A 27,528-nucleotide genomic window follows, 5' to 3' on the forward strand; every position below is an offset into this window, starting at 1 on the left:
AAGCAAGAGGAGAGCAAAATCTTAATAGATCATCCACAAAAACCGGCTACCAAACACATTTATTGTAGAACAAGGGTGAGAAAGGGAATCAAATCAATAAGGTTAAAACAATCATTCAAGAACTAACATAGAGGCAAACATTTTGATACAAACAAATTTCGGGGGCATAGCCGAGAATCCACGGGTCAGCGGCTACTGTAACGTCAAATAACTAGCGCTACGGATAGAGTGTCAATATATAAAATGGCTGGAGTATCCTGAATCCTAAAAGAAGAAGAAAAAGAGGGGGAAGGAAATAGAAAGCAAATCCCCCTGCCCTCACAAATTCGTAGTTCTAACTACATTTGACTTCTTGTTACACATCTAAACCTTCTCTCCCTACCATCATCAAATCAATCCTACACAAGTTGACCCACTTACCCATCTTCAACAGTCAACATTATTATAAGAAGGCAGGTCAAATGGTCACGTTGTGAAAAAGGTCCACAGCTTCTTCCCTATGGAAGCTTCACCTGGATGTTCCGACTCTTCTTCATCATCATCCTCATCTTCATCACAAGATTCACTTTTGTATTTACCACGATCGCCGTACTTGCCTGCAATTTCGGGTGACCCGTTCACTTCTTCACTCAGAGATACCATATCAGTTGAATTTTTCGACGTACCAGCAATAGTGACATCTTGATTATCTCCAACAGTACCACACTGCACAATAAAAGACCATAACATTAACTAACGATCCCATATTGCTGCATCATTGAGTGTCAAGGGAAAGGCCAAAACCAAACCGAAGTTTAGACAAATTAAAACGATCGAAATGAAATAACGACATAACCTATCTCCTATATAGATTGGTTTTTCTAGGGAAAAGAACTCGATAAGAAATAAGCTTCAGTATTGCAAATGGAATATGTTTTAAGATTAAAGAAGAATATGCAAGACTGATATGAACGAAAAAAGATAAAAGACGAGCTCATATACTGAAATTAGACAAACATTGAAAGAAATAGAGGTTCAAAATCATGATGCTCAACAAGAATCTAGGATTGAACCGTACCCTTACAAGGTAAGTGCTTCCAGCATTGTCGCTGGCAACCCCCATTGATGGTGTAGGACGAGCTTTTGAATAGTGAACGTCTTCCTCTGTACGATTAACAGGAGCATCTTCTTCATTTCCTTTACTAATGTTAGATGGGTCTTTAGAAGCACCTGCACTGAATAAATTAAGTAGCAAAAAACCCAAATCAGATAAAAGACAAATTATAACTTGTCTTTAAATGGCATCACAAAATTAAAATGTAGAGTAAAGAGCAATAACTTCAAAGGGTCATGCACATATACATAGTTTTTTTCAGGCAGGTTGGGTTGGGGCTATGGGAAGGTGGGTGCCACCGTAACCACGCATATGCACAATAAACACTTTTTTTTTTTTGTTCATTTTTAACCACATCGAATTAGGGACATGGGTAGGGAGGGTGACATGGTGTAATAATCTACGCCTATCAGTTATTTTTTTTCCCCAGTTCTCCCTACATAGATAACAAAGGAACAATCAGAATCTTACGCTTTAGTTCGCCGGAGATTGTATCGTTTTTCGGGAGCTCGCACAGCGGGGACAGCCCTCTGTCGCCTTTTCCGTGGTTGACCTTCAACAGCACTGCCAGAGCGTACCTCACTGTCATCATTATCATTCTCACCCATGATTTGAGATGAATTAGCATGTGTCCTCTTCCGCAAATTCCTTCGTGTGCCTTTGCCAGCAAGACTAGATTCATCCCGACTCTCATTATTCAGCTGACTAGAATCCTCAGCATTTCCATTAGGATACTCAACCAGTTGAGTTTGCTGAAGTTCCACAATTATAGCCTTAGATTCTTCAACAACCGCCTTAACAGATCGAGTTCTACTGATTTTAGGCTTTTCTCTCCTGGGACGTAGTTTTCGCTGATTTACTACCCTTGTGTCAGAAGGTTGGGAATCAACTGCAACTTCTGGTGCCTTACTATTAACGTTACTTTGATCATCAGTTGAAAGATTCAGGCTTGGTTCAACCTCCCTGCCACTAACATCAGACTGAACTCTCTTGTCGTCAAGAGAATCACTTGCAATTGCAAGAGATAACTCTGCCTCCTCTTCACTTGCAGATACTCTCTTGGAAGGTTCTGCCGGAACATCATGTTCATCTGATATTGGTGCCTCGTCATCATCCTGTTTCTCAAATGCTGGAGATGCAATCTTTTTACCTGGAGAGAACTTAAAAATCTTAGACGTGCACTTACGAAGCCAAGAAATGGTTCCACTAGAAGTATGAGATGTTGGACCAGCTACGCCTGGAGTCAGTTCACCATTTCGCACATCAGAAGTACCCAGAGTTCCACCTGGAGACACATGCAGTCCTTGAATTTCCATATATCTATCAGGAAGTCCGGGCAGATTAAGAACATCAGCATTTTCAATACCACCCAAAGATTGTAAATCTGAAAGCACAAACTCAGATGCAGTTTCCCCACAGTTCTTGCAGGTCATGAGTTTGTCAACATATGAAATAAAGCGATCTCTCTCCTCCACAAGCTGTTCTCGCTGACTTTTCAGCTTATTGCTAAGTTCGAGAAGCTCTTCAATGTCCTTACGTATCTCAATTCTCTGCTTTTCCAAATGTTCTTTATTAGCTTCAGCTTCCTGTTTTTCTTTATCAGTTTTGAGTCTCTCGAGTTTCAGTTCCTCCATGTCTCTTCTAGCTACATCTCTTAAAAATTTAATATTCTCCAACTCTCTCTCCTTCTCTTCCTTAAACAATTTCTCTTTCTCACGGAATTCTCTTTCCATTTCTTCGACCCGATTCTGCATGGAAGATTCTAGTTCTCTTTTTTGTAGTTCAAAATCATGCATCATTTGGCTTCTATCACTTTGAGCTTTTTCAGCAATGGCGGATTTCTCATGCTCCATACTAGCTGCAAAGGATTCTCGGGCTAACTTTAGATCTTCCTGCTCCCTATGGATATAAGCTTCAGTTTCTGATCGCTCATTTCTCAACCTTTCCTCCTCAGCAAAGATCCTTTTTTCAAATTCTTCCTTTTGCTGCAAAAGAGTCTTCTGCTCTTTCTCAACCTGAGCTCTTTTCTCATCCAGCTCTTCCCATTCTCTCTCAAAAGTTTCTTTCTGCTGCTTCAAATCCTCTGCTTCCTTCAGCAGTAGTTCTTTCTGTTCCCTGTACTTCTCTATCTCTTGTTTCAATTCAGACTGCAAACGGAGGAAATCAGACTTCTCTGTCTCACTCACTTTAAGACTTTCCTTCTCTTCATGTAATTTCAACAGTTGTGCTTCATTCTCCGCTCTAATATTCTCCACTTCAGCCATTAAACTGATCAGATCCTCTTTATCAGTGAGCAATTGTTTCTTCTCTGCCTCAAGCTTCTTCTCCTCAGTTTTCATTGACTTCTCTCTTTCTTTCAAAGCTTTGAGCTTTGTATCATAGTCTGCCTCTTTCTCCTTGAACTTCTCTGTTCTCTTTTCGAGTGCCTGCTCTCTTTTAGCAACCTTTTCCTCCATGTGCTTGATTTCAGCTTCCTTTTTCTCCACTTCAGACACTTTGTTTTTCAATTCTTCATCTAAAGATTTTCTCTTTTGATCAATTTCCAGCTCAAACTCAACTTTCTTTGCATCTAAAATGGCATTGTGTTCATCTAGAAGTTTTTGAATCCCAACCTGTTGGCATTGCAGTGGTTAAAAATAAAATTAGACTATTTCAAATGTTACCAGGTACTGTATTTCTCTTCTTTGGAAATAAAATTTGACGAGGCAATCCCTAAGAAGAGTAAAGGAGGCTACTTTCCCTAACATATACCAGGGTTCAGTTGGTATCAACCAAAATCAAACTAATCCAATGAGCATTAAAACCCGTTCGGTCGAAGTTAGCAACTACCAATCTTTCATAGGAGATAAAAATCTATATTATAACTCAAACGAAATCGAACCAATTTGATCATAAATGAGATGCATTCAGAAGCTGCCATAAAAAACTATACGGTTCTCACGTAGATTCCATACAGCAAGTGGAGTGACAAAACTTACCTTTTCACGAGCACTAAGCTTTTCTTCTAACACAAGTAACTCCTTCTCTTTAATCTCCAAAGTAACTTTCAATGCATCGGATTCCTGCATCCAGAAGAAACAGTAATATTAAAACCTGTAAATATAATTCACTGCGTATCTGTTGGTTGCTTGAAGAAAGGTACTAGCCTGCTCTTTCAAAGCTATGTTAGCTAGCCTACTACTTATATCTTCTTCTTTCCTTTTCAGAGCTAAATTAGCAGACTCAATTTTCTTCTGAGTCTCTTCAAGATCTCTCTCTTTCTGTTTCACCATCCTATCATTCTCATTAGCCCTCTCCTCTCGCTGATTAAGAATTGTTTGACCCTTGGCAAGCCTCTCTTCTGCATCTTGCTGCTTTCTTTCCCATTCCCGTAAATCGTCACGTTGTTTAGACAATGTAGCCTCGAGAGCTTCTCGTCTAACAAAAGTCAAAATTGAAAACATCATTTTAAACTTGTGTACTTTTTGGTTCTAGAGAAAAAATTACAAGAATGTGATAAGATTTAAAACAATTATCTGAGAATAGAGCATACTCTGCATTGAAGGATAGACGATCCCTCCTAAATGCACCTTCCCGAGCCTCCAGATCTTGCAGCTTCCTTTCCACCTCTGAGTTCTTCCGGCTCACCTCAGCAAGTTTTGCATCAGCAGCACGCAGTTTTGCCTCCACCTCCAAAGATTTTTCTTCAATGCTAGTTACTAAAGCATTGGCTTCAGCTAGCTTTGAGTCACCTGTGAACTTAATTTCAGCATTTTCTGCACGCATCTCACGTAAAGCCTTCTCCAGCTGCATGGCAATATTTCACATAACAGCAATTTAATCATTGAAAATACCTCAGAAGAGAGGAGGGCATATGCAGGTGGACAGGCTTATTTAATGGGAATACATTTACCTATACAAATTATACACTAGATAAGGGGAAATGAGTTCAAACAATTCAAGCCCTCATCCTCAAGACCCCGCTTTTCCTAAATAGAAAGAAAAGGAGAGAACTTGAAATATAGTCCCGCTAATGCAAATGGTCATATGTAGAACAGTAAATATACATTTCATTAAATTGTATGGAGCATATCCCCCTTCCCATGGTCATCTATCCAAATAATTTCCTTCCCTCCCTTCTTCAAAAATCACTTATTGAAACATCAGTCAATCTGGAAAGTAGCATAGAAGAGAACAAGAAGAAGAAAAATTCTTAAATACTTTTTTCTCGAAAAAAATGAATAGGAAAAAACATAAAACGTTAAAAACAGAGCCAATACAATCCCATCAGGTAATCTTAAAAACCATCATTCCAGCAGGCAGAAATCAAGGTATTTCATTCAAGTACCCAAAAGGACTCAAGCCAGTAATATGTCCCAACTGGAACTTACACTACAAAAATAACCAAATTTGCAGTTAGGCTATTGCCTAATACACAAATCTCCAAAGTCATACATCTTTACAAAGTTCCATTAACAAGATGCAAATAGAAAACATGCCAAAAGGTAGGAGGTTAGAATGAGACTGATAAATAAAATGTGAGAGAGGAATGTGAAAGCGAATTGACACCATAGGGATGCAAATGATATGTTAATAAACAAGATACAGAAAGCTGGGGCCTTACATCAAGAACGCACTCCTTCTCAACCCCCAATGCCTTCTTTAAACTTTCCTCTTGCTTTTCAGCATCAGATATTGCAATCATATGGGCCATTTGTTCTCTTTTGATAGTGTCGTTTGCTTCAGCCAACGCTTGTTTAAGCTCTTCATATTTTAAAGCCCAATCCTTTTTCTCAATCAAGAGAAGCCCCATGTTGTACTGGTACTCAAAAAGCTGTTTAACACGAAGAAATTGGAAGAGAGTTAATAACTATAATTAGTTCACCTGACGCGTGGGTATTTTGTAAAAATATACTGCTCCCAAACACCTGGCGAAACAAAAATAAAGCTGAACTGGAAAAGGTTAAGATGCTTATAAATAAGAAACACCAGATCGGTAGCTCCACGTTCCACCAAAAATTAAAAGAAGAAACCATTAGCTCATAATACTACATAAACCAACTTAGTTACATATCCTATTATAGGGCCCGCAACTCCATTATCCACATAATGTAACTATACTACTGGTTTGCAATTCATGGCACAAGTCGAGCAAGAAACCATAAGAACAAACTACTTCAACTCTGAACGACATTGCGAAACAGATGCTCCTAAGTTATCTAAATTAACGAAAATAATCCACTTAAAGAAGCAAGTAAATGAATAATCAACAAGATCGTGAACAAAATCAACTGACCTCGTTTTCAAGTCTTGAGATCTTCTCAGCAAACCCTTCTTGGTCCAAGGCGGCCGCCTCAGCGGACCCCACAAACATGTTTCTCCCATTTTCAACTACAGTACCTGAAAGAGGCGTCGCGGTTTCACCAAAAGCAGCAGTCTTCCCCTTGATCCCATCACCCCTGCGGCTCAAGCTAGGAGTAACAGAGTTTGGATTCGAGGCAGAACCGGCCCCACCCTTCTGGGCCCCGGTCTTGGGCGTGAGGGGCCAACCAGACCAAGCCTTCTGCGGCGTAAACATCACGAAACTCTCAACAGCACCAACTTCGGAACTAAACCCAATTCCAGTGATCGAGAATTCAACTTCATAAGCGTGCGAAACCCAAAATTCAACGGAGGGTGGGCACAAAAACCCTCACAACTCCCCAAGAATCGAACTACTAACCCCTCAGCCCAAAGAAACAAAGAAACACACGAGGAGATTCAAACAAGATACGTAACGAATAATCCGTTAGCCCAAACCCTCCGCAAGCGAAGCCCCCGAATTCCGTCGAAAACACAAAAAAAAAATGAAGGAAGTTCCAAAATCAAACAAACTAAACTTGAAATCAAACCCTCAACCTTCCGCGTATTCCAGTTCTATTAAGAACGCCCTAAGCCGGACGTGAACGGAATTCCCAAATTCAGGCGAAATGAAGATTTGAAATCCGACAACGTCTCACAAATCGAACCGATCCCCCTCTCTCTAATCTTTCTATCTATCTATCTCCAGCCTGCCTTTGTGCGCTTTTGTGCGGACCACTTGTTTATTTCTACGGGCCCCGACCGCAAACTCCACCTCCAAATTACCATCTTACCCTTCTCTACTTTTGAAATTAAAATTTTATTTTCCAAATATGTATTCGATAATTATCAGAAATTATTTTTTTAAAAAAAAAAGACTCTTTTACCTGAACAATTAAGAAGGAAAATACTCTCTTATAATTTTCTATTTATTTTATAATCCTTACTCTATTTTTAAATATTTATTTTATGAGGAAAAAAAAAAGTTAATAGGCGCAGCAGCCAACCGCATTGACCAGGAAAACTCCACGCCGCCAGGGGTAGTTTAGGAATTTCACAGACCAAAAAAACCCACATCAGAGACGCCGCTGCCTTTTCCAGCTCGGAGCGTGCGAGATTCAGTGCATTGTACGCGCTGACGAAAGTACCCTCGGAGGAAAAAATGGCCGTTGGGTGAGAAAGGGGTAGTAAATAGAAGGAAAAGAGAGGGGTAAAAATGAGAAATGGGAGAAAGTACACGTGGCAAATGAAAAAAAAAAAAAGTTAAAAAAGGAAGGGGAATTCCACGGTGTACTGGGAGAGGAGGGGTTTGAAAAAGGTTGGAAAAACTGAAGGAAGATAAGAATTAAGAACAATTACATATTATTAAATATATTTTTTCTCCAATTATTTATTTAAATATATTTTTGTCCCATGTGATTCCCTTTCTTTTTCATGTTCCCAGCCATCATTTTCCATACCTCTTTCTTTGCCCTTTAATATATATATTCATTTATTTATTTATTTTAGTTATGAGTTGGACGTGAATGTGCTGAGTCAACTTTATTATTTTAATTTATGTTTTTTCTTCTTTTTAATATTATTTTAATTTTTCGGGTATATTGTATCTAATTAAGTTAGTAAATTTTTTTAAAAAATGTCAATTAAATCAACAATTTCATTAAGTGGTTGACTTTATCTTGTTTGACCGGTAAATTTTCTTATGAGACAACAAATATTTTTTATTAAAAAAATAAATGTTTTTAGTAATAATATCATATTTAAATTAATTTAGAAAATAAATATCCATAAATTGAGTCTTAAAATATGACGTAATCAAGAAGTAGTCTTCTCATACACAAAAAAAGTCCTTTCAAGAGATGCTTTGCCCAAACTTGATTTTCCTTCCTACACAAGAATAGAATCCCAATTAAAAAAGTATTTAGTTAAAAATTAATGAAGAAATAATAATAATAAATTAAATGCTAATTATTATTATTATTATTTGCAATATAAGTACGAGAATTTAAATGTAGTATTAAAATTTATTAATTTATAAGGGTGAAAATAGATCTGGTGAAGGGAGGCCATAAATATTTTCAACTTCTACCCCGTTAATTCTAAAAGGTTAATTAATATTTTCAATATCTAACACATTAATTCTAAAAGGTTAATTAATGATTATGTTTAGGACCATTCTATGCCTATAAATTAGTCATTTTAAACCGAGAATTATAATCCAATAGGTGAACAAATGAAATTAATTGAAAATATGAATGTTCAACTTATAAAGACATACATCGATTGGAGAGGAGAAAGTATAGCGATTATGCTGGCTCTGAAGGGGTGGATTGTGAGATCCCACATCGGTTGGAGAAGAGAACGAAACATTTTTACAAGGATGTGAAAATTTTTCCCTAACATATGCGTTTTAAAAACTTGGAGGAGAAGCTCCACGCGAAAAACCCAAATAGAACAATATAGAGGTTGGATTGTTACAGACATATAAATCCAACAAAGCTGAGGTTTTTTAACATACTTTATAAATCCGTTTGGGCACCATACTAACTAATAAGGGGTCATTAATGTTTAGTCAACAATCAACAATATTGAAACTTCATGTTGTGGTGAACATACAAAGCTTCTTGGCTATTGAAACTTCACCTGGATGATTCGACTCTTCTACATCTTCATCTCCAACTTCCTCACAAGATTCACATTTGTATTGGCCAGGGTCCACGTCCTTGCCTGCATTCACTTCCTCACTCAGAGATACCATATCAGTTGAGTTTTGGGACGTGCCAGCAATAACATCCTCTTGACAATCTCCAACTCTCTCATGCTGCACAATGAAAGACCAGGACGTTAAACTATCAATTACCAGAGTTCAATCAGCATAAACATTGCTTCATCATGACCCATGCCACAGTTGGCAGCTGATAGATACAACATTGAATGTAGGATGGAAGGTCAAAACCAATCAATGTCGAGACAAAATGAAATAATGACATGCATCGAATTTTCTAGGGAAAAAAATCGATACGAAATGAGTTTCCGTAGTGCAAAGATAGAAGTCAAGATCATATACAGAGTCTAGACAAACATTAAAGGAAATACAGGTTTGAAATCGTGATGCTCAACTAGATACTAGGATTAAATCGTACTCTTACGAGATGAGTGCTTCCAGCACTGTCACTAGTGACCCCCATTGATGGTGTAGGACGAACTTTTGAATGGTGAACGTCTTCGGCTGTACGATCAACAGGAGCATCTTCTTCATTTTCTTTATTAACGGTAGAAGGGTCCTTAGAAGCACTGAAAAAAAATCAAATCAGATAAGTTATAATTCGTATGAAAATACATATCGAAACTAAAATGTATAGAGGCCATGGGTAGGGCGTTCATGGTGTAACGACCTACGCCTTTCAGTTATTTTTTCCCAGTTTTTCCAACCTAAATAACAAAGGAACAATCAGAATCTCACGCTTTAGTTCGCCAGAGATTGTATCGTTCTTCGGGAGCTCACACTGCTGGGACAGCCCTCTGTCGCCTTTTCCTTGGTTGAATTTCCACGACACTGCCAGAGCGTACCTCACTGTCATCATGATCATTCTCATCCATGATTTGAGATGAATTAGCACGTGTCCTCTTCCGCAAATTCCTTTGTGTGCCTTTGCTAGCAAGACTAGATTCATCCCGACTCTCATTATTCAGCTGACTAGAATCCTCAGCATATCCATTTGGATACTCGACCTGTCGAGTTTGCTGAAGTTCCCCAACTATAGCCTTAGCATCTTCAACAACTGCCGTAACCGACCGAGTTCTACCGACTTTAGGCTTTTCTCTCCTGGGACATAGTTTTCGCTGATTTGCTACCCTTACGTCAGAAGGTTGGGAGTCGACTGCAACTTCTGGTGCCTTACTAATAATGTTTCTTTGATCATCAGTTGTGAATTCCCGCTTGGTTCAACCTCCCTGCCACTAACATCAGATTGAGCTCTCTTGTAATCAAGAGAATCACTTGCAATTGCAATTGATAACTCTGCCTCATCATGTTCATCTTTCTTTGGTGCCTCATCATCCTGTTTCTCAGCTGGAGATGCAATCTCTTTACCTGGAGAGAACTTAAAAATCTTAGACGTGCACTTGCGAAGCCCAGAAATGGTTCCACCAGAAACATGAGATTTTGGACCAGCTACGCCCGGAGTCAGTTCCCCGTTTTGCACATCAGAAATACCCAGAGCTCCACCAGGAAACGCCTGGAGTCCTTGAATTTCCATATATCTATCAGGCAGTCCAGGCAGATTAAGAACATCAGCATTTTCAATACTATCCAAAGATCGTAAATCTGAAAGTATAAACTCAGATGCTGTTTCCCCACAGTTCTTGCAGGTCTTGTGTTTGTCAACATATGACAAAATGCGATCTCGCTCCACAATTAGTCGTTCTCGCTGGTCTTTCAACTTATTGCTAAATTCGAGAAGCTCTTCAATGTCCTTACGTAATTCAATTCTCTGCCTTCCCAAATGTTCTTTATTAGCTATAGCTTCCTGATTTTCTTTCTCAGTGTTAAGTCTCTCGAGTTTCAGCTCGTCCATTCCTCTTCTCGCAACATCTCTTAAAAACTTAATATTCTCCAACTCTCTCTCCTTCTCTTCTATAAACCGCTTCTCTTTCTCACGGAATTCTCTTTCCATTTCTTCCACTCGATTCTGAAAGGAAGATTCGAGTTCTCTTTTTCGTAGTTCAAAATCATGCATCATTCGACTTTTCTCACTTTGAGCTTTTTCAGCAACAGCGGATTTCTCATGCTCCATACTAGCTACAAAGGACTCTCGGGCTAACTTTAGATCTTCCTGCTCTCTATCGATATAAGCTTCCGTTTCTGATCGCTCATTTTTCAACCTTTCCTCCTCAGAGAAGATCCTTTTTTCAAATTCTTCCTTTTGCTGCAAAAGGGTCTTCTGCTCTTTCTCAACCTGAGCTTTTCTCATCCAGCTCTTCCCGTTCTCTTTCAAAATTTTCTTTCTGCTGCTTCAAATCCTCGGATTTCTTCAGCAGAAGTTCTTTCTGTTGCCTATACTTCCCAACCTCCTGTTTCAATTCTGACTGCAAAACATGAAAATCAGACCTTTCTGTCTCGCTCACTATAAGACTTTCCCTCTCCTCATGTAATTTCAACAGTCGTGCATCATTTCGGATCTAATCTTCTCCATTTCCGCCTTTAAACTGATCAGATCCTCTTTATCAGTGAGCAATTGTTTCTTCTCCACCTCAAGCTTCTCCGCCTCCGATTTCGTAGACTTTTCTCTTTCTTTCAAAGCTTTGAGCTTTGTATCATAGTCTCCCTCTTTCTCCTTGAACTTCTCCGTTCTCTTTTCGAGTGCCTGCTCTTGTTTCCCAACCTTTTCCTCCATGTGCTTGATTTCGGCTTCCTTTTTCTCCACTTCAGACACTTTGTTTTTCAATTCTTCATCAAATGATTTTCTCTTTGGATCAATTTCCAGCTCAAACTCAACGTTCTTTGCATCTAAAATGATATTGTGTTCATCAAGAAGTTTTTGAATCTCAACCTGTTGACATTTCAGTGGTTAAAATTAAAATTAGACTATTTCAAATGTTACCAGGTATTATATTTCCCAGGCTACTTTCCCTAACATATACCAGGGTTCAGTTGATATCAACCAAAATCAAACTAACCCGATGAGCATTAAAACCAGTTCGGTCGAACTTAGCAACTACCAATCTTTCATAGGAGATAAAAATCTATATTATAACTCAAACGAAATCGAACCAGTTTGATCGTAAATGAGATGCATTCAGAAGCTGCCATAAAAAACTATACGGTTCTCACGTAGATTCCATACAGCAAGTGGAGTGACAAAACTTACCTTTTCACGAGCACTAAGCTTTTCTTCTAACACAAGTAACTCCTTCTCTTTAATCTCCAAAGTAACTTTCAATGCATCGGATTCCTGCATCCAGAAGAAACAGTAATATTAAAACCTGCAAATATAATTCACTGCATATCTGTTGCTGTGCTTGAAGAAAGGAACTAGCCTGCTCTTTCAAAGCTATGTTTGCTAGTCTACTACTTATATCTTCTTCCTTCCTTTTCAGAGCTAAATTAGCAGACTCAATTTTCTTCTGAGTCTCTTCAAGATCTCTCTCTTTCTGTCTCACCGTCCTGTCGTTCCCATTTACCCTCTCCTCTCGCTGATTAAGAACTGTTTGACCCTTGGCAAGCCTCTCTTCTGCATCTTGCTGCTTTCTTTCCCATTCCCGCAAATCATCACGTTGTTTAGACAACGTAGCCTCGTGAGCTTCCTGTCTAACAAAAGTCAATGTTGAAAAGACCATTTTAAAATTATACTTTTTGGTTCTAGAGAGGAGTGCATACTCTGCATTGAAGGATAGACGATCCCTTCTAAGTGCACCTTCCCGAGCCTCCAGATCTTGCAGCTTCCTTTCCACCTCTGAATTCTTCCTGCTCACCTCAGCAAGTTTTGCATCCGCAGCACGCAGTTTCGCCACCACTTCCAAAGATTTTTCTTCAATGCTGGTTACTAAAGCATTAGCTTCAGCTAGCTTTGAGTCACCTGTAAACTTAAGTTCAGCGTTTCCTGCACGCATCTCATGGAAAGCCTTCTCCAGCTGAATGACAACATTTCACATACCAGCAGTTTAATCAATAAGTAACCCAGGAAAGAGGACCTCAGAACAGAGAAGTGAAACTAATTCAAGCCCTCGACCACAAGACGGTCATCTACCCCAATAATTTAACATTCTCCTTTCTTCAAAAACATCTTCCAGAATCATTTTCAATCAATCTGGAAAGTAGCATAGAGGAACAAGATAAAGGAAAGAAAAGCAAAGCGAATTTGTTAGAAATAACGACTCTCCACAATGGTATGATATTGTTGTCCACTTTGAGCATAAGCTCTCATGTCTTTGCTTTGGGCTTCCCCAAAAGGCCTCATACCAATGGAGATGTATTCCTTACTTATAAACCCACGTTCATTCCCTAAATTAGCCAGTGTGGGACTCCCTCCCAACAATTCTCAACAGAATCGACAAGATACACAAGATATGTTAGTAAACAAGATATAGAAAGCTATAGCCATACGTCAAGAACGCACTCCTTCTCAACGCCCGTTGCGATCTTTAAATTTTCCTCCTGCTTCTCAGCATCAGATATTGCAATCACATGGGCCATTTGTTCTCTTTTGAGAGTGTCATTTACTTCAGCCAACGCTTGTTTAAGCTCATCATATTTGTAAGTCCAATCCCTTTTCTCAATCAAGAGAAGCCCCATGTTGTATTGGTACTCAAAAATCTGTTCAAAGCGAAGAAATTAGAAGAGAGTGTGAGCCACCTTCTCCTAACTCATCTAAATTGACAAAAATAATCCACTAAAAGAACCAAGAACATGAATATTCCACAAAATCGCGCACAAAATCAACTAATAACCTCGTTTTCAAGTCTGTAGATCTTCTCAGCCAACCCTTCTTGATCCAAGGCGGCCGCCTCAGCCGATCCCTTGATCCCATCACCCCTGCGGCTCAAAAATTAGGAGTAAACAGAGTTGGGATTCGAGGCAGAATCGGCTCCAGACCAAGCCTTCTGCGGCGTAAACATCACGAAACTCTCGAAAATTCCACGGATCGTGAGTTCAACTTCATAAGCATGCGAAACCCAAATTTCGGAGGGTGAGCACAAAAACCCACACAGCACCCAAGACTCGAACTACAAAGAAAACTAATTCCTTAACCAAAACAATGAAACACACACGGGAATTTAAACAAATTATGCAACGAATATTCAGTCAGCCCTCACCTGACCCAGTCGAAGCCGCCGGAATTCCGTCGAAAACACAAAACAGAAGGAACTTCCAAAATCAAACCGCTAACCATTGGTGTATTCCAGTTGTATTATGAGCGCCAAAGGCCGAACGTGAACAGAGTTCCGAAAGTCGAGCAAAACGGAGATTTGAAATCCAACAACGTCTCACAAAACGAACCGATCCACTCTCTAATCTTTCACCATCTCCAGCCTCCTTTGGCGCGCTATTGCGCGAACCACTTGTTAATTTCTACGGCCCCGCCGCAACTCCACGCTCAAATTACCATATTACCCTTCATTACCCGATAAATTGTTGGATCGTTGGAACATTTTTGAACTCATTATAATAACGTCCAATTTTTCAATAATTCTAAACAAAATTAATGGGTTAAAATAGTAAGGAAAATTTAAAATTAAATTATTACTTAAAAATAAAAAATAAAGACACTCCAAATCTATTTTATAAGGAAAGAGGAAAATATTTTTTTCATTAAAAAAAATAAAAATATCAAATTTTCTACTATTAAATTATTCGAATATAAAATGTGACGGAGATAGAAGATATTTTTACCTAACAGAAAATTATTATATTAACTTATATTATTTTATTTTATTTTATAAAATATAATAAATAGAAAAATATATGCAAAAAAAAATGTTTGTAATTTGGGCAAAACTTGAAGATCATAGTCGAAGCCGGGTGGGGGGCAGTTTAGGAATTTCCCAGACGAAAAAAACTGTATCCGAGACGCCACTGCCTTTTTCAGTTCGGAGCGTGCGAGTTCCAAGGCATCGTTGCGCTGACGAAAGTACCCCTGGAGGATAAAATGACCGTTGAGTGAGGAAGGAGTTGTAAATAGAAAGAAAATGGAGGGCTAAAATGGAAAATGAAAGAAAATGCACGTGTCATGTGAAAAAGTGGGGACAAAAATGGGAATTCCACGGTGTACTTCATTGGAAAAGATGAGTAGGCGGATAAGAGTTACGAACAATTATATATTGAATATTTTATTTTAAAAGAAGTTATTTTGTCTCCAAACAAAAATATTCTAAAAACTTTAATAATATTTTTAAATTTTTTTAAAATATTAAGAAATATACTTACTGTACATCAATTTTTATTAGTATTTCAAAATTACTTTTTAATTTTAAAAACAAAAAAAAAATTCCCTCGAATCAATAATTAAAATGTCATTGGTACGTAATCAACATTTTTAATTAGTTCTATATATTAAACAAATTTTCGAGGACATTCGTCCAATAATGTCAGAGTTATCCAATAATCAAATTCCAACCATGGAGAATAAATTATTGGACCAATTAAGTCGTGGCATGTGTCCCTCAACCCTTAAGCCAGCTTGGATAAAAAATTATCATTGGAAATATAGTCTTGTAATTATAAATATCCAAAGTTAATTAATTTTTATCAAATTTAATAAAATAATAATATATTTTTATTTAAAAATTATACCGTTTGAATAATAACTAATTTTTGTTTACAAAAATTAGGAGTAAACTAATTAAAAAACTTTGTAGAAATTATGAAAATTAAATGTTAATATTTTAACCAATCAAATATTTCCAATTATTGTGAGCCTTATTTTAGTAATCCTCGTTTTTTGCCGTTGGAATATACTATTTTTCTATTTTTGAAAATTTGTACCATTTTAGAAGTTTTTCCAATATAAAATAGGTCAATTAATACGGTATAATTCATATTAATATTAATATGAAAAATTTGACACTAATATCATAATAGAGTGAGAAATAGATTTTAGTCGAATATAATAAATAAGATATCAATTATCATTTAAAACATTAATTTATATAATTATTCATTATTGAACTATAAAACTATAAATTTTCAATTAATTTGAACATCGGACACAAACTTTTGTTTATACGTTTCAATGCATAAAAATATTAGGTAGAAAATAAAATAATTATTACGGAAATGATTGAACTTGTAACATTTTAATATGGTATTAAAGTATACCACACTTGATCAAGATATATAATGCTATTAAATATTAGTGGTAGTTATAAATAAACAATTAATTCAAAAAATATATTATGGGAACTTAAAATACTCGACATTGGTTAAATTAAATATTAAACATAAAATTGAAAAAAATAATAAATAAAATAGAACCATTTAAAAGTTTTTGTTCTAGAATGTTCTAATTTTCCTCATTTTTAATTTTTAATTTTGTATATAATAGATTTTTAAAATTTCAATTTTATGTTCAATCATATATTTTCTAAAATTGAATGAAATTAAAAGTTTAAGATATATTAGTTTATAATCCAAAAATTTGTAATTTAATGGTATATAATTAATTAATTAATAGAATAACTCACTAAAAAAATTGTTTAAATATAAAAATAAAAATCCTTGGATTGAAAATATTTAAGAAAAAACGCTTAAATTAGAATATAGAATATATTCATAATTTAACGTTTCAACTTTTCTATATTCTAATTTGATTTTAAAAAATAAATCCAAATTCCGTGATTCCAAAGCAAAGCTTAGTCAAATGAAAGGAAAAACCCTCTCCCTAACCTTGAAATATTCTTTACTAAAATTAAGCTTAAATTTAAATTCCTTCCCTCCCATGGCGATGGAGGAGATCCACGCCTGAAACTCCATTCGATCAGCTGAAATTTACCTCGAAGTTGGCCACGATTTCCACCGGTGAAGATCCTAGTATTCATATTCTTTCATCTACTGTCTCTTCTGCTGAAGAACCAATGGCGGTTCCCGCTGTTCAGTTCCCGATTTTCATGGCTGTCAGAGTGCTCGGGATGGTTGTGGCAGCTCTTGTGTTCATTTGGACCTTGCATTTCCGTGGTGGTTTGGCACTTAGCTCAGACAACAAGGATCTCATCTTCAATGTAACTAGCTACTTCCTCTTTATTCGGAAATGATTTTCTTCTATCCTTTTACCGTTTTTTTAAAAGTTGATTCGCATGTTTGATAGGCTTGAGTTCGTTGATTTTGTTTGTTTGAAATTATTTGGGCGCCATCTGTTTTCTCACCAATAGAGATGTACGGAATAAAATTAGGTGACGATATCAAGATATTGCCGAATTGTCTGTTTAGTGTCACCATCTCACTTTTGCCGTAGCGAGACCGCGATTGTGCTGCACTTGTTTTAACCTAACGAACAAGTTAGCTGTGTGAAATTCAGATTTTGTAGATAACATCAGCGTATGCTTGAGCCTCGGATCACGTTTGAGAGAAATATTTTAGAAAATGTGAGCGAGAAAATACGTTGGAAAAATTGTAAAGAAAATAATGTTATAAGCTAAAGACGAGTAGACAACAATGACGACTTTGATAGCATATAACCTAGGTAAGAACAATTGACAACTAGTCACATCTCTTGTAATAGGTTTTGGGGCAGGTATAGACATGATTTGGTGACTAGGTCAATACCCCGTATTGACACAACATAAAACAGTATAGTTATATCTAAGATGAAAGCACGTAAAGGGGTTTGGAATGGACATGCGGCCATGGACAACACGTCTTAGGCAAGCATGATCGAGACATCCGACATGCGGCCATAGGCAACATGTTTTGGATAAGTATGACCGTGACATATAGCAATTACCAAGAACCGTGCTTACCTCTAGCTCAGCTTGAAAAGGCTGTTTAATGTCGTGAAAATTAATATGCTCTAAACTCATTGATGATGCACGCCTAGAGGAATTGAATCTATACTTTCTAGAGTTTGGATAATTGGTGACAAATTTCGGGATGAATGTTGAGTAGCTGATCGTGTCTGGTGCTGTAAAACAATCCATATGCATATAGAAATCTTGTCGTGTCAGCAAGCTGTGCTCTGAATTTTGTTTATCAGCTCAAGAAGATGGGAGCTAATGCAACATAGAATTCTTTCTTTATGCTTTACATAATTGAAACATTACCTTTTAATTCTCATTTTTCCTTTTTCTTTCCCGTTTATTTGGTGAAGTTGCTCTTGTTTTGCAGGTTCATCCTGTTCTTATGGTGATTGGACTTATTCTTCTAAATGGTGAAGGTAAATATCTTCTTTCTTTGGATTGAAATCATGGTCTGAAGCATTAGCTTACATAATTTTTCGTTCTTCCTGGACAGTGACTTTAATGCAATGTTCTATTTTGGCAATTTGAATATATGTAGATTATGTGAAAGTATAATACTGCTTTGTTATATAGATTATGAAATTACATCCCAACTAAAGGTATGTTCTTGAGATTTGTATTCTGAAATCATTTGCGAACTCGAGTTCGAGTTATTTTCGTAGCATGCCGGTGCTCTCAATGGTTTTGTTCACCCTGCTTAGATATATTGGTGCAGCAATGTTAGCATACAAGACAGTTTCAGGAACCAAAAACTTCAAGAAACTAGTTCATCTTGCACTCCAGTTTGTTGCATTGTTTTTAAGCCTGATTGGCATATGGGCTGCCTTGAAGTTCCACAATGACAAGGGAATCGACAACTTTTACAGTCTACATTCATGGTTGGGCTTAGTTTCTGTCTTTTTGTTTGGCATCCAGGTTCGTAAACCGTAATATCCGCTGCTATGTTTTATCTTTTTGTTGAGCTACGTGATTCTAATTAATTAGGGTGGCTCCATTTGGACAGTGGGGTGCAGGATTTGTAACCTTTTGGTACCCAGGTGGCTCCAGAAACAGCAGAGCTACTCTGTTGCCATGGCATGTTTTCTTTGGCGTTTACATATATGGCCTTTGCATTGCTACAACTGTTACTGGATTGTTGGAAAAAGCTACCTTCCTTCAAACCAGTAAGGTAATATTACGCTATTCTAATGAGGCTTTGCTGATAAATTCATTGGGTATCGTCGTTGTTGTATTGGGTGGCCTCATAATTCTTGCGGTTATCGCTCGGTCGAACAACAAAGGTGACGTCTACAGAGGGCCAGCAGAGTAGGATGAAAACGTTATATGCTGGTTCATACTTGAAATGGAACAAGTATTTGTACTGTGTATGGACATCTCATCAAAATGAAACTTGCCTTTATTTGTAATTGAGTAAAATGATTCATTCTCAAACTTTTTCGTAATCACTTTCATCGATAAATTGATTTTGAATGATTAAAAAACATATTTTAGAGTGATCGAAGTGATCTTTTAACTATTTCGTAATCACTTTCTAACATACCTACGGTGTCATTCTCCTGATATGAATTTAAACAAATTTCACCGATCTCATGCAATTGTAAAAAACCATAAAAATCCAAATAATCACAATCACAAATCCCCAAAATCACAACAATATCAAGAACTGAAGCCAAAGGTATCTATTTATAAGAAATCAGATAAAAAGTTGGGATAACAAACAGATGATATTGGCTATGAAACTCATAGTTTGGCTCACAGGAAGCAAAGATGGTGCTGACCAACAAACAAACAGAGGTCAACAAAATTATGGGCAAACTGAGGCCAACAATGAAATTGAGATGAGATTATATGAAACTTGGGCAAACTGGTCCCTTGGACAGTCCCAGGCGGACTTCAATTCCATGGTGCATGTCCAATGGCCTCAAAGATTCAGATTCCCTTGGGTCTGCAAATCACATTCACATTAAACAAGTTGTATAAACTAACACTAGCAGAGACTATTATTATCTAAAATGGGTATTTTAAGCAACAGATGGACTGCACAATAGAGATTCATTATGTTAAGTCAAAGTGAAAAAAGAAGGGCAAAACAATGGCCAAAGCAATTCATCCTCCTTATGTTGGCCAGTCATGTTTGTCCAGGACATTTTATCCATGGCTCCATGTTCGTTCCAAACCCCTTTTTGCATGCTTTCATCTTAGATATCTTTACTCTTTCATATTGTGTCAACATGGGGGTGTATGACAGGTCACCAAAATCATGTCCACACTCGTCAGGGCTAAAAATGCCCCAAAATATATTATAGAGGGATATGACTAGTCATGCTATCAAAGTCATGCCTAATCGCTTTTAGCTTATAACATTGATTTCTTTCAAATTGTTTTCAACGTATTTCCTCACCCACGTTTTCCAAACATTTCTCTTAAACGTGACTTGAGGCTCTAGTATACGCTATCATAGTTTACGAAGTCAAAAGTTTCTCACGGCTGACTTGTTCGCTGGGTTAGAACAAGTGTCACACAATCGCTGTCCCGTAGCTGCAAGAGTGCAATTGTGACACCCCCGCAGAATCACAACACATGCATACCCGACTATGGATTTCCACCCTTACACATTTACATCACTCGGTCCCTCCTTCCCTTTCCTCAACCATGTAACCCTTGGGTGACTTGGGGTCAATCAGATCCAACCATACTTCGCAAATTTAAATATCCCATCAATGCCAGATAATTTAATAAGAGTCCTAAAGAAACTCATTAAGCTCAAAAGAATTATTTAAGGCAATGGAAAAGCTCTACCTAATGATGAAAATGTATAATAGAGAACAGAATCAGATGAGTTATATGGATTTATTTTACCATTTAGATAATCTTCAAAGCCAAAGTCATCCAAGCTTCCAGTAAGAGCCTCCAAACCCAACATTGAAGATGAAATAGGTCCTGGAGGCCTTTGAAATCTGCAATAGTTTTAAGTTAAAATAAACAAGTGCTCCAATTTAGAACACACCAAGAGAGATACAGCATCAATACAAGAAGAGTGGCCTTACCGAGAAAGAATTTGCCTCTCAAAATCCATCTTCAATGGAAAAGCAGATCCATATGTATTCACCAGAATTTTCCTTTTCATCTCTTCTTCTGTTCTTCTCGTCTATATCAAGAAAAAAACAGGAACATTCATCTATCAAATTGAAAGAAATTAATTTAACCAACGAGATCAAGCTTGTTTTTTCATCCCATGTATTCAAAGAATGTATTGTGGTTCATCCACCTCATGGTTTTAAAACGTGTTTACTAGAGATAGGTTTTCACACCCTTACAAAGAATGCTTCGTTCCTCTCTCCAACCGATGTGGGATCTCACAATCCACTCCCTTCAGGACCCAGCATCTTCACTAGCACTTGTTCCCTTCTCCAAGACCTCTTAATTCACCTGTCTAGCTCTAATTCCATTTGTAACAACCTAAGACCACCACTAGCAGATATTGTCCTCTTTGACTCGTTACGTATCGCTGTTGGCCTCACAGTTTTGAAACGCGTCTACTAGAGAGAGGTTTTCACACCCTTAGAAACAAGGTTTCGTTCCTCCCTCCAACCAACTGAGGTGGAATCTCATAGTTTTTTCTATACAGAGGTCAAATGGGACACTAGATAAATCACTCTGAAATGAAATTCTCAGCACCATTTTACAACAATTGATAGAACCGGACCCCAAAAATTTCAAAATATGGGAGTACAATGAGAAATTTTAACAATAAACAGGAAGTAAAACATGAAGCTACAAGTTTCTAATCCGAGTAACTTAAACAAACAAGTGGTTCATCAGCTCAATCGAACCCAGATTATCCAGCCGAAGCCATATAGAAACCAAGTAAGACAACTTAGATTGAAAAAACTGAGAGAGAAGGAAGAGGGGAAATTACAGTTTCATAGATGGATTCAACAGGATGAGATCCAACGAGATCGCTCTTCACGCCTTGGAGCCCAAATCGAAGGGCATCATTCTGGATCCCTCCGATTTCATGGGGAATGGCCTTCGAAGACTCCATTTTCGTATTCCCTTCGCTCAAGAAAACTTCTTAAACTTGTTCTGCAAGTCGCGCGAGCTTGCCGTGCCTCTGCCTACTGAAGATTGGTAAAGTTATGGTATTTATACAAAACACCGTGACTTGGAAGAAAATTATGAATATTGACAAAATAATCATAATCTATTTTGAATTCTTTTCAATTTTATTTTCGGTAGAAAATTACGAATTAAAAAAGGAAAAAAAAAAAGCGGGGAATAATACCGCACAACTTCCGTTCCTGGCGGTGGCAATTTGATTTGGCTCAGCGGGGAATAATAACGCACAACTTCCGTTCCTGGCGGTGGCAATTTGATTGGGAGAGCCAAGTTATTGGTTCATTTTGCAGAAGTCTCGGCGACTAACTATCACATTCTCGGCTAGAGCCGCTGATTCTATGATTCTACTCAGCCGTCTTCCGATCAGCCTCGCCGGACAAAGCAAAAGCCACCGATGACGAATTTTCGCTTGCGAATGTATGTTTCTGACTCTATATGGCTATGGATTCTTGTGAGTATTGACTAGGTAGCACTTGGATTGGAATTTGTGAATTCTTGTAAATATGTTGTAAATATATTTCTCTTGTGAGTGCTTGTGTTGATAATCCCATTCGGAACAGAATTGTAATTTGAATGTTTAGGAGAGAAATATGCGGCCCAAAACGGAGGGAAGCGATTCGACTTGGGGCAGGGATCACTGCAGAAGTCGGTGAGCTTAATGCATTACATAATTTATCATTTTCTTTTGTTTGTAATTGTAACATTGTTAACTGAGAATTTCTTTGAAACTCTTGCAGGGAAGGGAGAGAATGCTCTGTATGAAGTCCGGCTTATTTCTAACACTAATCCCGGTGCTTCGCCATGATAAAGGATATGGTATAATCAAATTCTGCTACATATTGTGGTTTCATTTAGTATACAAAATGTGTGTAGCCATAGAATGTGTTCTTTATGTTCTTTTGCTTTCTATATATTCTCTCTGGGTTAACATATATCCTATCGTGTAACAACCCAAGTCTACCACTAGTAAATATTGCATGTTTTGACTCGTTATGTATCACTATCAACCTCACGGTTTTAAAACGCGTTTACTAGGAAGAGGTTTACAGACCTTTATGAGGAAGGTTTCATTCCTCTATCTAACCAACGTGAGATCTCATATATTGTCAGTATGGCATTGATAAGATTCTTTTCATCATGCCGTGAATAAACAGGTTTTGCATATTTTTTATTTTGTATACGTATGTGCATGTGTGTGTGTAGATGATTGAAAATGTTGTTTGACGCAAGATTATAGTATTAGAATTGGATTTTGAATTGGTAGCAGCTTCATTTGCTAGTAACTACGTGAAAGGTAATGAAATTAGTAGTCCTAGTTATCAAAAGCTTTATTTGTCTGAAGGTCTACAAAGGCATGCACGTGAAGTGAGAAGGTAAAGCTGCTCCCAACTTTCACCATCCCAATAAACGAGAAATGATATCAACACTAAAGCAGAGAACCCCTAAACTAAAAGCCTTAACCTTTCTACGCAGGCAGGCAGGCAGGCCTGAGGTCCTTCTCCATGATTGCTCTTAATTTCTTAGCGCAAACACAAACCCCCTCCCTAACACCTGCAAAAATATGCCTGAAAATGAAACACAAAGCGAATCTCCTTTCCTTTTCCCATTTCCTCAGTAACTTTTCAGCACCCTTTCAAATGAGGTAAAAAGTTGTTTTTTCTTGTTTTGTGTTTATCCCTCTGTCTTGTTCTCATCCATGACAGGCACCCACCTTGCCTCCACGTTTGCTCCTTTGTACTGTTTCTATCTCCCTTTTCTCCTTTTGGCATCTCCTTTTCTTTGCTTGCTTTACTTCTCACCTGCACTCATATTACACTCATCACTGTTCTGTATGAATATCTGAACACAATGGGATATCTCTTTTATTTGCTACTTTAGGCATTGTCATCTGTAAACATTTCCTCATGGGCGTTTGTAGAAAATGCCTCAAACTTTACTTTAACAACTGGGGTTTAAGATGCAATATCTCTGTGTTGGAATCAAAATTTATGCCTTAAATGAGAAGATTAGCCAAACAATGTTAAGGGCAGTAGTTGAATCACACAGTTCAATTATACCTGTGAGACAAAATCTACGCGGAAGGGAGTCCCACATTGACTAATTTAGGAAATAATCATGGGTTTACACGAAAGGAATACATTCTCCATTGGTATGAGATCTTTTGGGAATGCCTAAAGTAAAGTCACGAGAGCTCAGGCTCAAAATGGACAATATCATACAATTGTGGAAGAGAGTCGTGATTCATAACAACTTCTTGTGCTCAACGTTAACCTTTGAGAACTGTTTTTTCATTCTACTTCTTTTGTTTCTTTTCACTTCTAGTGTTTCCCTTGAATCCCGGCCTTTTCACCTGTGGACTTATTTTGAGATTATACCAACAGATATTGAGGTACAAGCATGTGGATGTTTTATGAATGACAGATGCAATGATTCTGAGACTTTTTTTGTTACATTATTTTAGGCATTTGACCATATCCTTCAAATGCATAACCATTTTTTCCAGAAAGAGAGAAAAAAAGCAGAATTTTCAACATAAAGCAGAAGAAACTGTGAGAACCCATTTTGAATTTTGCAGGAAAGAATCTCGATGGGCTCCACAATAAAGCAAGGAGCGTGGGGATGGTTGGGTAAGTGGGATTGCTAAGTGAATGGTACAAGAGTTTTCTGTAGATGGTGTTGAGGATGGTTGGGAGAGAGTCTCATATTAGCTAATTTAGGGAATGATCATGAGTTTATAACTAAGGAATACATCTCTATTGGTACGAAGCCTTTTGGGAAATCAAAAGCAAAGTCACAAGAACTTATGCTTAAAATAGACAATATCATAACATTGTGGAGAGTCGTGATTACTACGTGGTGGAGTTTGGAAGTATGTTTTGTGAAATTGGCTTTGCTCCTGATACTGATATATTCTTGTTCAGAGCCCTACAGGAATATGTGAAGAGCGTGGTCCCAATTTTAATCTTACACTTCTCCATCTTGTTAGAACTTCGATCTGAATCAGTCAAGCCTAATCTTGACGACCCTTTTTGTAGAAATGCACAATCAACGAGGAAGAGAATGAGCCTAAAATTTCTCCCTAGATTTCTTAATTAGTTGGATTTGTTTGAATCTTCCCTCTACTTAATCATGATTATCATTTGAAAGATCAAAGAATGTACGTACCACTTTCTCTGATTTCGTTCTTGGAATGGAATAAGAATTAGATGAACCAGTTTCTTCTTTCCCACAATTCTTTAACGACCTCTCTTTAATGGGAGGCGTGGAAGCAGGGCTAGGACTTGTTGAGCTTCTATCAGGCGGTGTGCTTTGAGTTCCCACATCCTTAGTCATCCCTTCCACTTTCTTTTCTACATCTTAAACAATGAACTTGTTTCACATTGAAAAACAAACCTTTCAACAAGGAAAAAAAGGAACAAAAAAGCCAAGAAAATGGTACCTGGAATTTGTGTAAAAGTAATTGGCCTTTCCTGGAGTTGTGTGGAATTTGTGGAATAAACTAAAGGAGCAGACATGGTGATTCTGGTTCTTGAATTTCTGAATGACCTTGCGCTCAGTGACTTAGCAGATAAACACTCCATTGGAACCTCCCCTGAGAGAGGATTGCAAATATATTTCTCTGCTTCATACCACTTTGAGTTCAAAGCAAGCCCTTCTGGCGGTGACAAGCTTTCCCAACTATTATAATTCGACCTGGATTGTAATGCTGCACAAAAACTCTTTTCTATCACAGTCTCAAAACAAAGACAGGCAACTCCGTTTCAAACATGTCTTACCTTTGAGAGCGGTAGTGAATGAGTAGGTTGATGGGTCAATTTCATCTGCAAAGAAGAAATCAAGAAACAAAAGATGAGATGATATGAGAGTCAAAACTGATATGAACCACAAAACAGAGAGAGTACCTCTCATGGAGTAGTAGCCTGGGGAAGAAGCAGTGCTGGAGATGGTTATGTTTGATCTGAAGGATCTCCCATCTTCTTCCCTAAAGCTTCTTAGATATGACCCTGAAAACCTTCTGGAATTTGTGTTCTCACACTTCATCCTTGCCCTTACCGCCCACTCTCTCAAATTTAAGTCGTCTGGTTCTTCTCTTCTCTGTGAACCATAATGGACCTGCTCCATTCTAAGGCTTTCAAGAAATGAGGAACTAGCTTACTAATATCACTCTTCTCTGTGCTTTATAAGGCTAAATATTTTCTCATGTTTGTTTTATGTACACATTCTAATTGTTATTCCATGTCTAAAAAGGCTGAAGAATCATCTCTGTCACAGCCAGAATTGCTAAGTTCTTTATTTGCAAGACAAAACAAGTCCATTTCAACAATTTTCAGTCTCGATTATTGGTCTTTATTGTTAGCTTTCTGTTTCAAACAATGGGTTTTGCACTAAGTTACTTTATGTCATGATCAAATGATCCTCCCAATTTTGTTGTTCATATGATTATGTTGTTGATTTTGAAAATTTTGCCTTTTCCGGTTTAGTGCAGATGTGTCTAGAAAACAAGACGGGTGGAATGGGGATGTGGTTCTCGGTTAACGGGTATCTTTTCGGGTAACTTTATTTCTATATGAGCTCTAAACATTCTTATACACGGTCTAACGAGTTCTTAAACTTCTAATTTAGTGTTTAATATTAGAGATATTTTTAAAAATAAAAGATCGAATTTTATATAGAAGGAAGATATGTTTCCATCACATTGGAGGAGATGGAGTGGTAGGGGTAGAGAGGTCCCGCTTCAGTGTTTATCTCATCATTATCCTTCTCCATTTTCGTTTCTTGTGCATGCCTACGTTGGTTTCATCAAAATTACAGTTTCTTTTTTCTCTCTTTTTTTATTTTCCAATATTCTAAATAATATTTATAAAATAATGAACTAATATGGTCTTGTCTTGAATTAAAAATTAATTTCATGAAATAATTGTAAAATTATAAATAGCTTGATACAATAAAGAAAAATTGAACAAAGTTGAGGGAGGGGCTAAAGCGTAATATTATCCTAACGAGTGAACGTTAAGGATATTTAATATTAAATTATAGTTTACCATATGTATTATATTTGATATTTTATTATAGGCAAATATCTAGATATTTGTCTTGTTCTTTTCATTTATTATTATTTTTCATATCTTTATAATTTATTTAATTATAATTAAGAGAACTTTCACACAACATTTAAGTAGGGTGGATTAAATAAACATTCTCGATGCAGATTAATTTACACAAATTAAGAAACTCAATAAAATTAAACCAACTGGCTTTATTAGACTCTAAATAAAAGGGCAATTATAAATTACAACCTCTATATTGAATACTCTCGAGAGTCTACAGCATTACAAATCACACCCTTGTGCTCCAACAAAGTCGATGGAAAGGGTATAATTTCTCGATTTTGAAAACTACAAGAGCATTAAAACACGAGTGTATGATTATCAACGAGCATAATTCAACAGATTAAGAGGTCCGAGGATCTCCGATCCTATATGCCGTGGAACTAAAAAAAAAAAAAAAAAAAAAAAAAAAAAAAAAAAAAAAAAAAAAAAAAAAAA

General features: G+C 37.1%; 4 protein-coding genes and 1 pseudogene across 6 annotated transcripts; 1 reads left to right on the plus strand and 4 right to left on the minus strand.

Moving 5' to 3' along the window:
• Nucleotides 1-76: 76 nt before the first annotated feature.
• On the minus strand, nt 77-7,138 carry LOC111489283 (protein CROWDED NUCLEI 1-like). 2 transcript variants are annotated; one of them, XM_023137419.1, is made up of 8 exons: nt 6,369-7,138; nt 5,697-5,906; nt 4,626-4,879; nt 4,240-4,510; nt 4,072-4,155; nt 1,565-3,705; nt 1,064-1,214; nt 77-705 (listed from the first exon to the last, which is right to left on the minus strand). In XM_023137419.1, the coding sequence occupies exons 1-8, from the start codon at nt 6,648-6,650 to the stop codon at nt 466-468; spliced, it is 3,633 nt and encodes a 1,210-aa protein (XP_022993187.1). In that variant the 5' UTR covers nt 6,651-7,138; the 3' UTR covers nt 77-465. The 2 variants fall into 2 exon arrangements, with proteins under 2 accessions (XP_022993187.1, XP_022993186.1); XM_023137418.1 differs by having other exon boundaries at nt 1,058-1,214; nt 6,369-7,135.
• A 1,490-nt stretch (nt 7,139-8,628) lies between these two features.
• Nucleotides 8,629-14,436, minus strand: LOC111489284 (annotated as a pseudogene).
• Nucleotides 14,437-16,776: 2,340 nt separating this feature from the next.
• On the plus strand, nt 16,777-19,295 carry LOC111489314 (probable transmembrane ascorbate ferrireductase 2). The gene is made up of 4 exons (XM_023137465.1): nt 16,777-17,128; nt 18,231-18,279; nt 18,579-18,778; nt 18,867-19,295. The coding sequence occupies exons 1-4, from the start codon at nt 16,985-16,987 to the stop codon at nt 19,170-19,172; spliced, it is 699 nt and encodes a 232-aa protein (XP_022993233.1). The 5' UTR covers nt 16,777-16,984; the 3' UTR covers nt 19,173-19,295.
• A 224-nt stretch (nt 19,296-19,519) lies between these two features.
• LOC111489315 (cyclin-B1-2-like) lies at nt 19,520-21,984 on the minus strand. The gene is made up of 4 exons (XM_023137466.1): nt 21,783-21,984; nt 20,911-21,011; nt 20,723-20,820; nt 19,520-19,808 (listed from the first exon to the last, which is right to left on the minus strand). The coding sequence occupies exons 1-4, from the start codon at nt 21,906-21,908 to the stop codon at nt 19,708-19,710; spliced, it is 426 nt and encodes a 141-aa protein (XP_022993234.1). The 5' UTR covers nt 21,909-21,984; the 3' UTR covers nt 19,520-19,707.
• Nucleotides 21,985-23,279: 1,295 nt separating this feature from the next.
• LOC111489313 lies at nt 23,280-26,325 on the minus strand. 2 transcript variants are annotated; one of them, XM_023137463.1, is made up of 5 exons: nt 25,885-26,325; nt 25,759-25,803; nt 25,422-25,688; nt 25,148-25,338; nt 23,280-23,781 (listed from the first exon to the last, which is right to left on the minus strand). In XM_023137463.1, exons 1-5 carry the CDS (start codon nt 26,102-26,104, stop codon nt 23,605-23,607), a joined length of 900 nt encoding a protein of 299 aa, XP_022993231.1. In that variant the 5' UTR covers nt 26,105-26,325; the 3' UTR covers nt 23,280-23,604. The 2 variants fall into 2 exon arrangements, with proteins under 2 accessions (XP_022993231.1, XP_022993232.1); XM_023137464.1 differs by having other exon boundaries at nt 25,148-25,332; nt 25,885-26,323.
• Nucleotides 26,326-27,528: the final 1,203 nt, after the last annotated feature.

This window comes from Cucurbita maxima, unplaced genomic scaffold (genome assembly GCF_002738345.1).
Source record: "Cucurbita maxima cultivar Rimu unplaced genomic scaffold, Cmax_1.0 Cma_Scf00014, whole genome shotgun sequence".
NCBI classification, from domain to species: domain Eukaryota; kingdom Viridiplantae; phylum Streptophyta; class Magnoliopsida; order Cucurbitales; family Cucurbitaceae; genus Cucurbita; species Cucurbita maxima.

Coding starts and splice junctions, on each gene's coding strand:
- LOC111489283 (XM_023137418.1), bottom strand. CDS start 6,650: ATGTTTACGCCGCAGAAGGCTTGGTCTGGTTGGCCCCTCACGCCCAAG. Junction 4,880..5,696: donor AGAAGGAGTGCGTTCTTGAT/GTAAGGCCCCAG, acceptor ATTGCCATGCAG/CTGGAGAAGGCTTTACGTGA. Junction 706..1,057: donor GAAGCACTTACCTTGTAAGG/GTACGGTTCAAT, acceptor TTTATTGTGCAG/TGTGGTACTGTTGGAGATAA.
- LOC111489314 (XM_023137465.1), top strand. CDS start 16,985: ATGGCGGTTCCCGCTGTTCAGTTCCCGATTTTCATGGCTGTCAGAGTG. Junction 17,129..18,230: donor ACAAGGATCTCATCTTCAAT/GTAACTAGCTAC, acceptor CTTGTTTTGCAG/GTTCATCCTGTTCTTATGGT. Junction 18,280..18,578: donor TATTCTTCTAAATGGTGAAG/GTAAATATCTTC, acceptor ATATTGGTGCAG/CAATGTTAGCATACAAGACA.
- LOC111489315 (XM_023137466.1), bottom strand. CDS start 21,908: ATGGAGTCTTCGAAGGCCATTCCCCATGAAATCGGAGGGATCCAGAAT. Junction 20,821..20,910: donor GAGAGGCAAATTCTTTCTCG/GTAAGGCCACTC, acceptor AAACTATTGCAG/ATTTCAAAGGCCTCCAGGAC. Junction 19,809..20,722: donor CTTTGAAGATTATCTAAATG/GTAAAATAAATC, acceptor TGTGATTTGCAG/ACCCAAGGGAATCTGAATCT.
- LOC111489313 (XM_023137463.1), bottom strand. CDS start 26,104: ATGGAGCAGGTCCATTATGGTTCACAGAGAAGAGAAGAACCAGACGAC. Junction 25,689..25,758: donor ATTCACTACCGCTCTCAAAG/GTAAGACATGTT, acceptor GTTTTTGTGCAG/CATTACAATCCAGGTCGAAT. Junction 25,339..25,421: donor TACTTTTACACAAATTCCAG/GTACCATTTTCT, acceptor TCATTGTTTAAG/ATGTAGAAAAGAAAGTGGAA.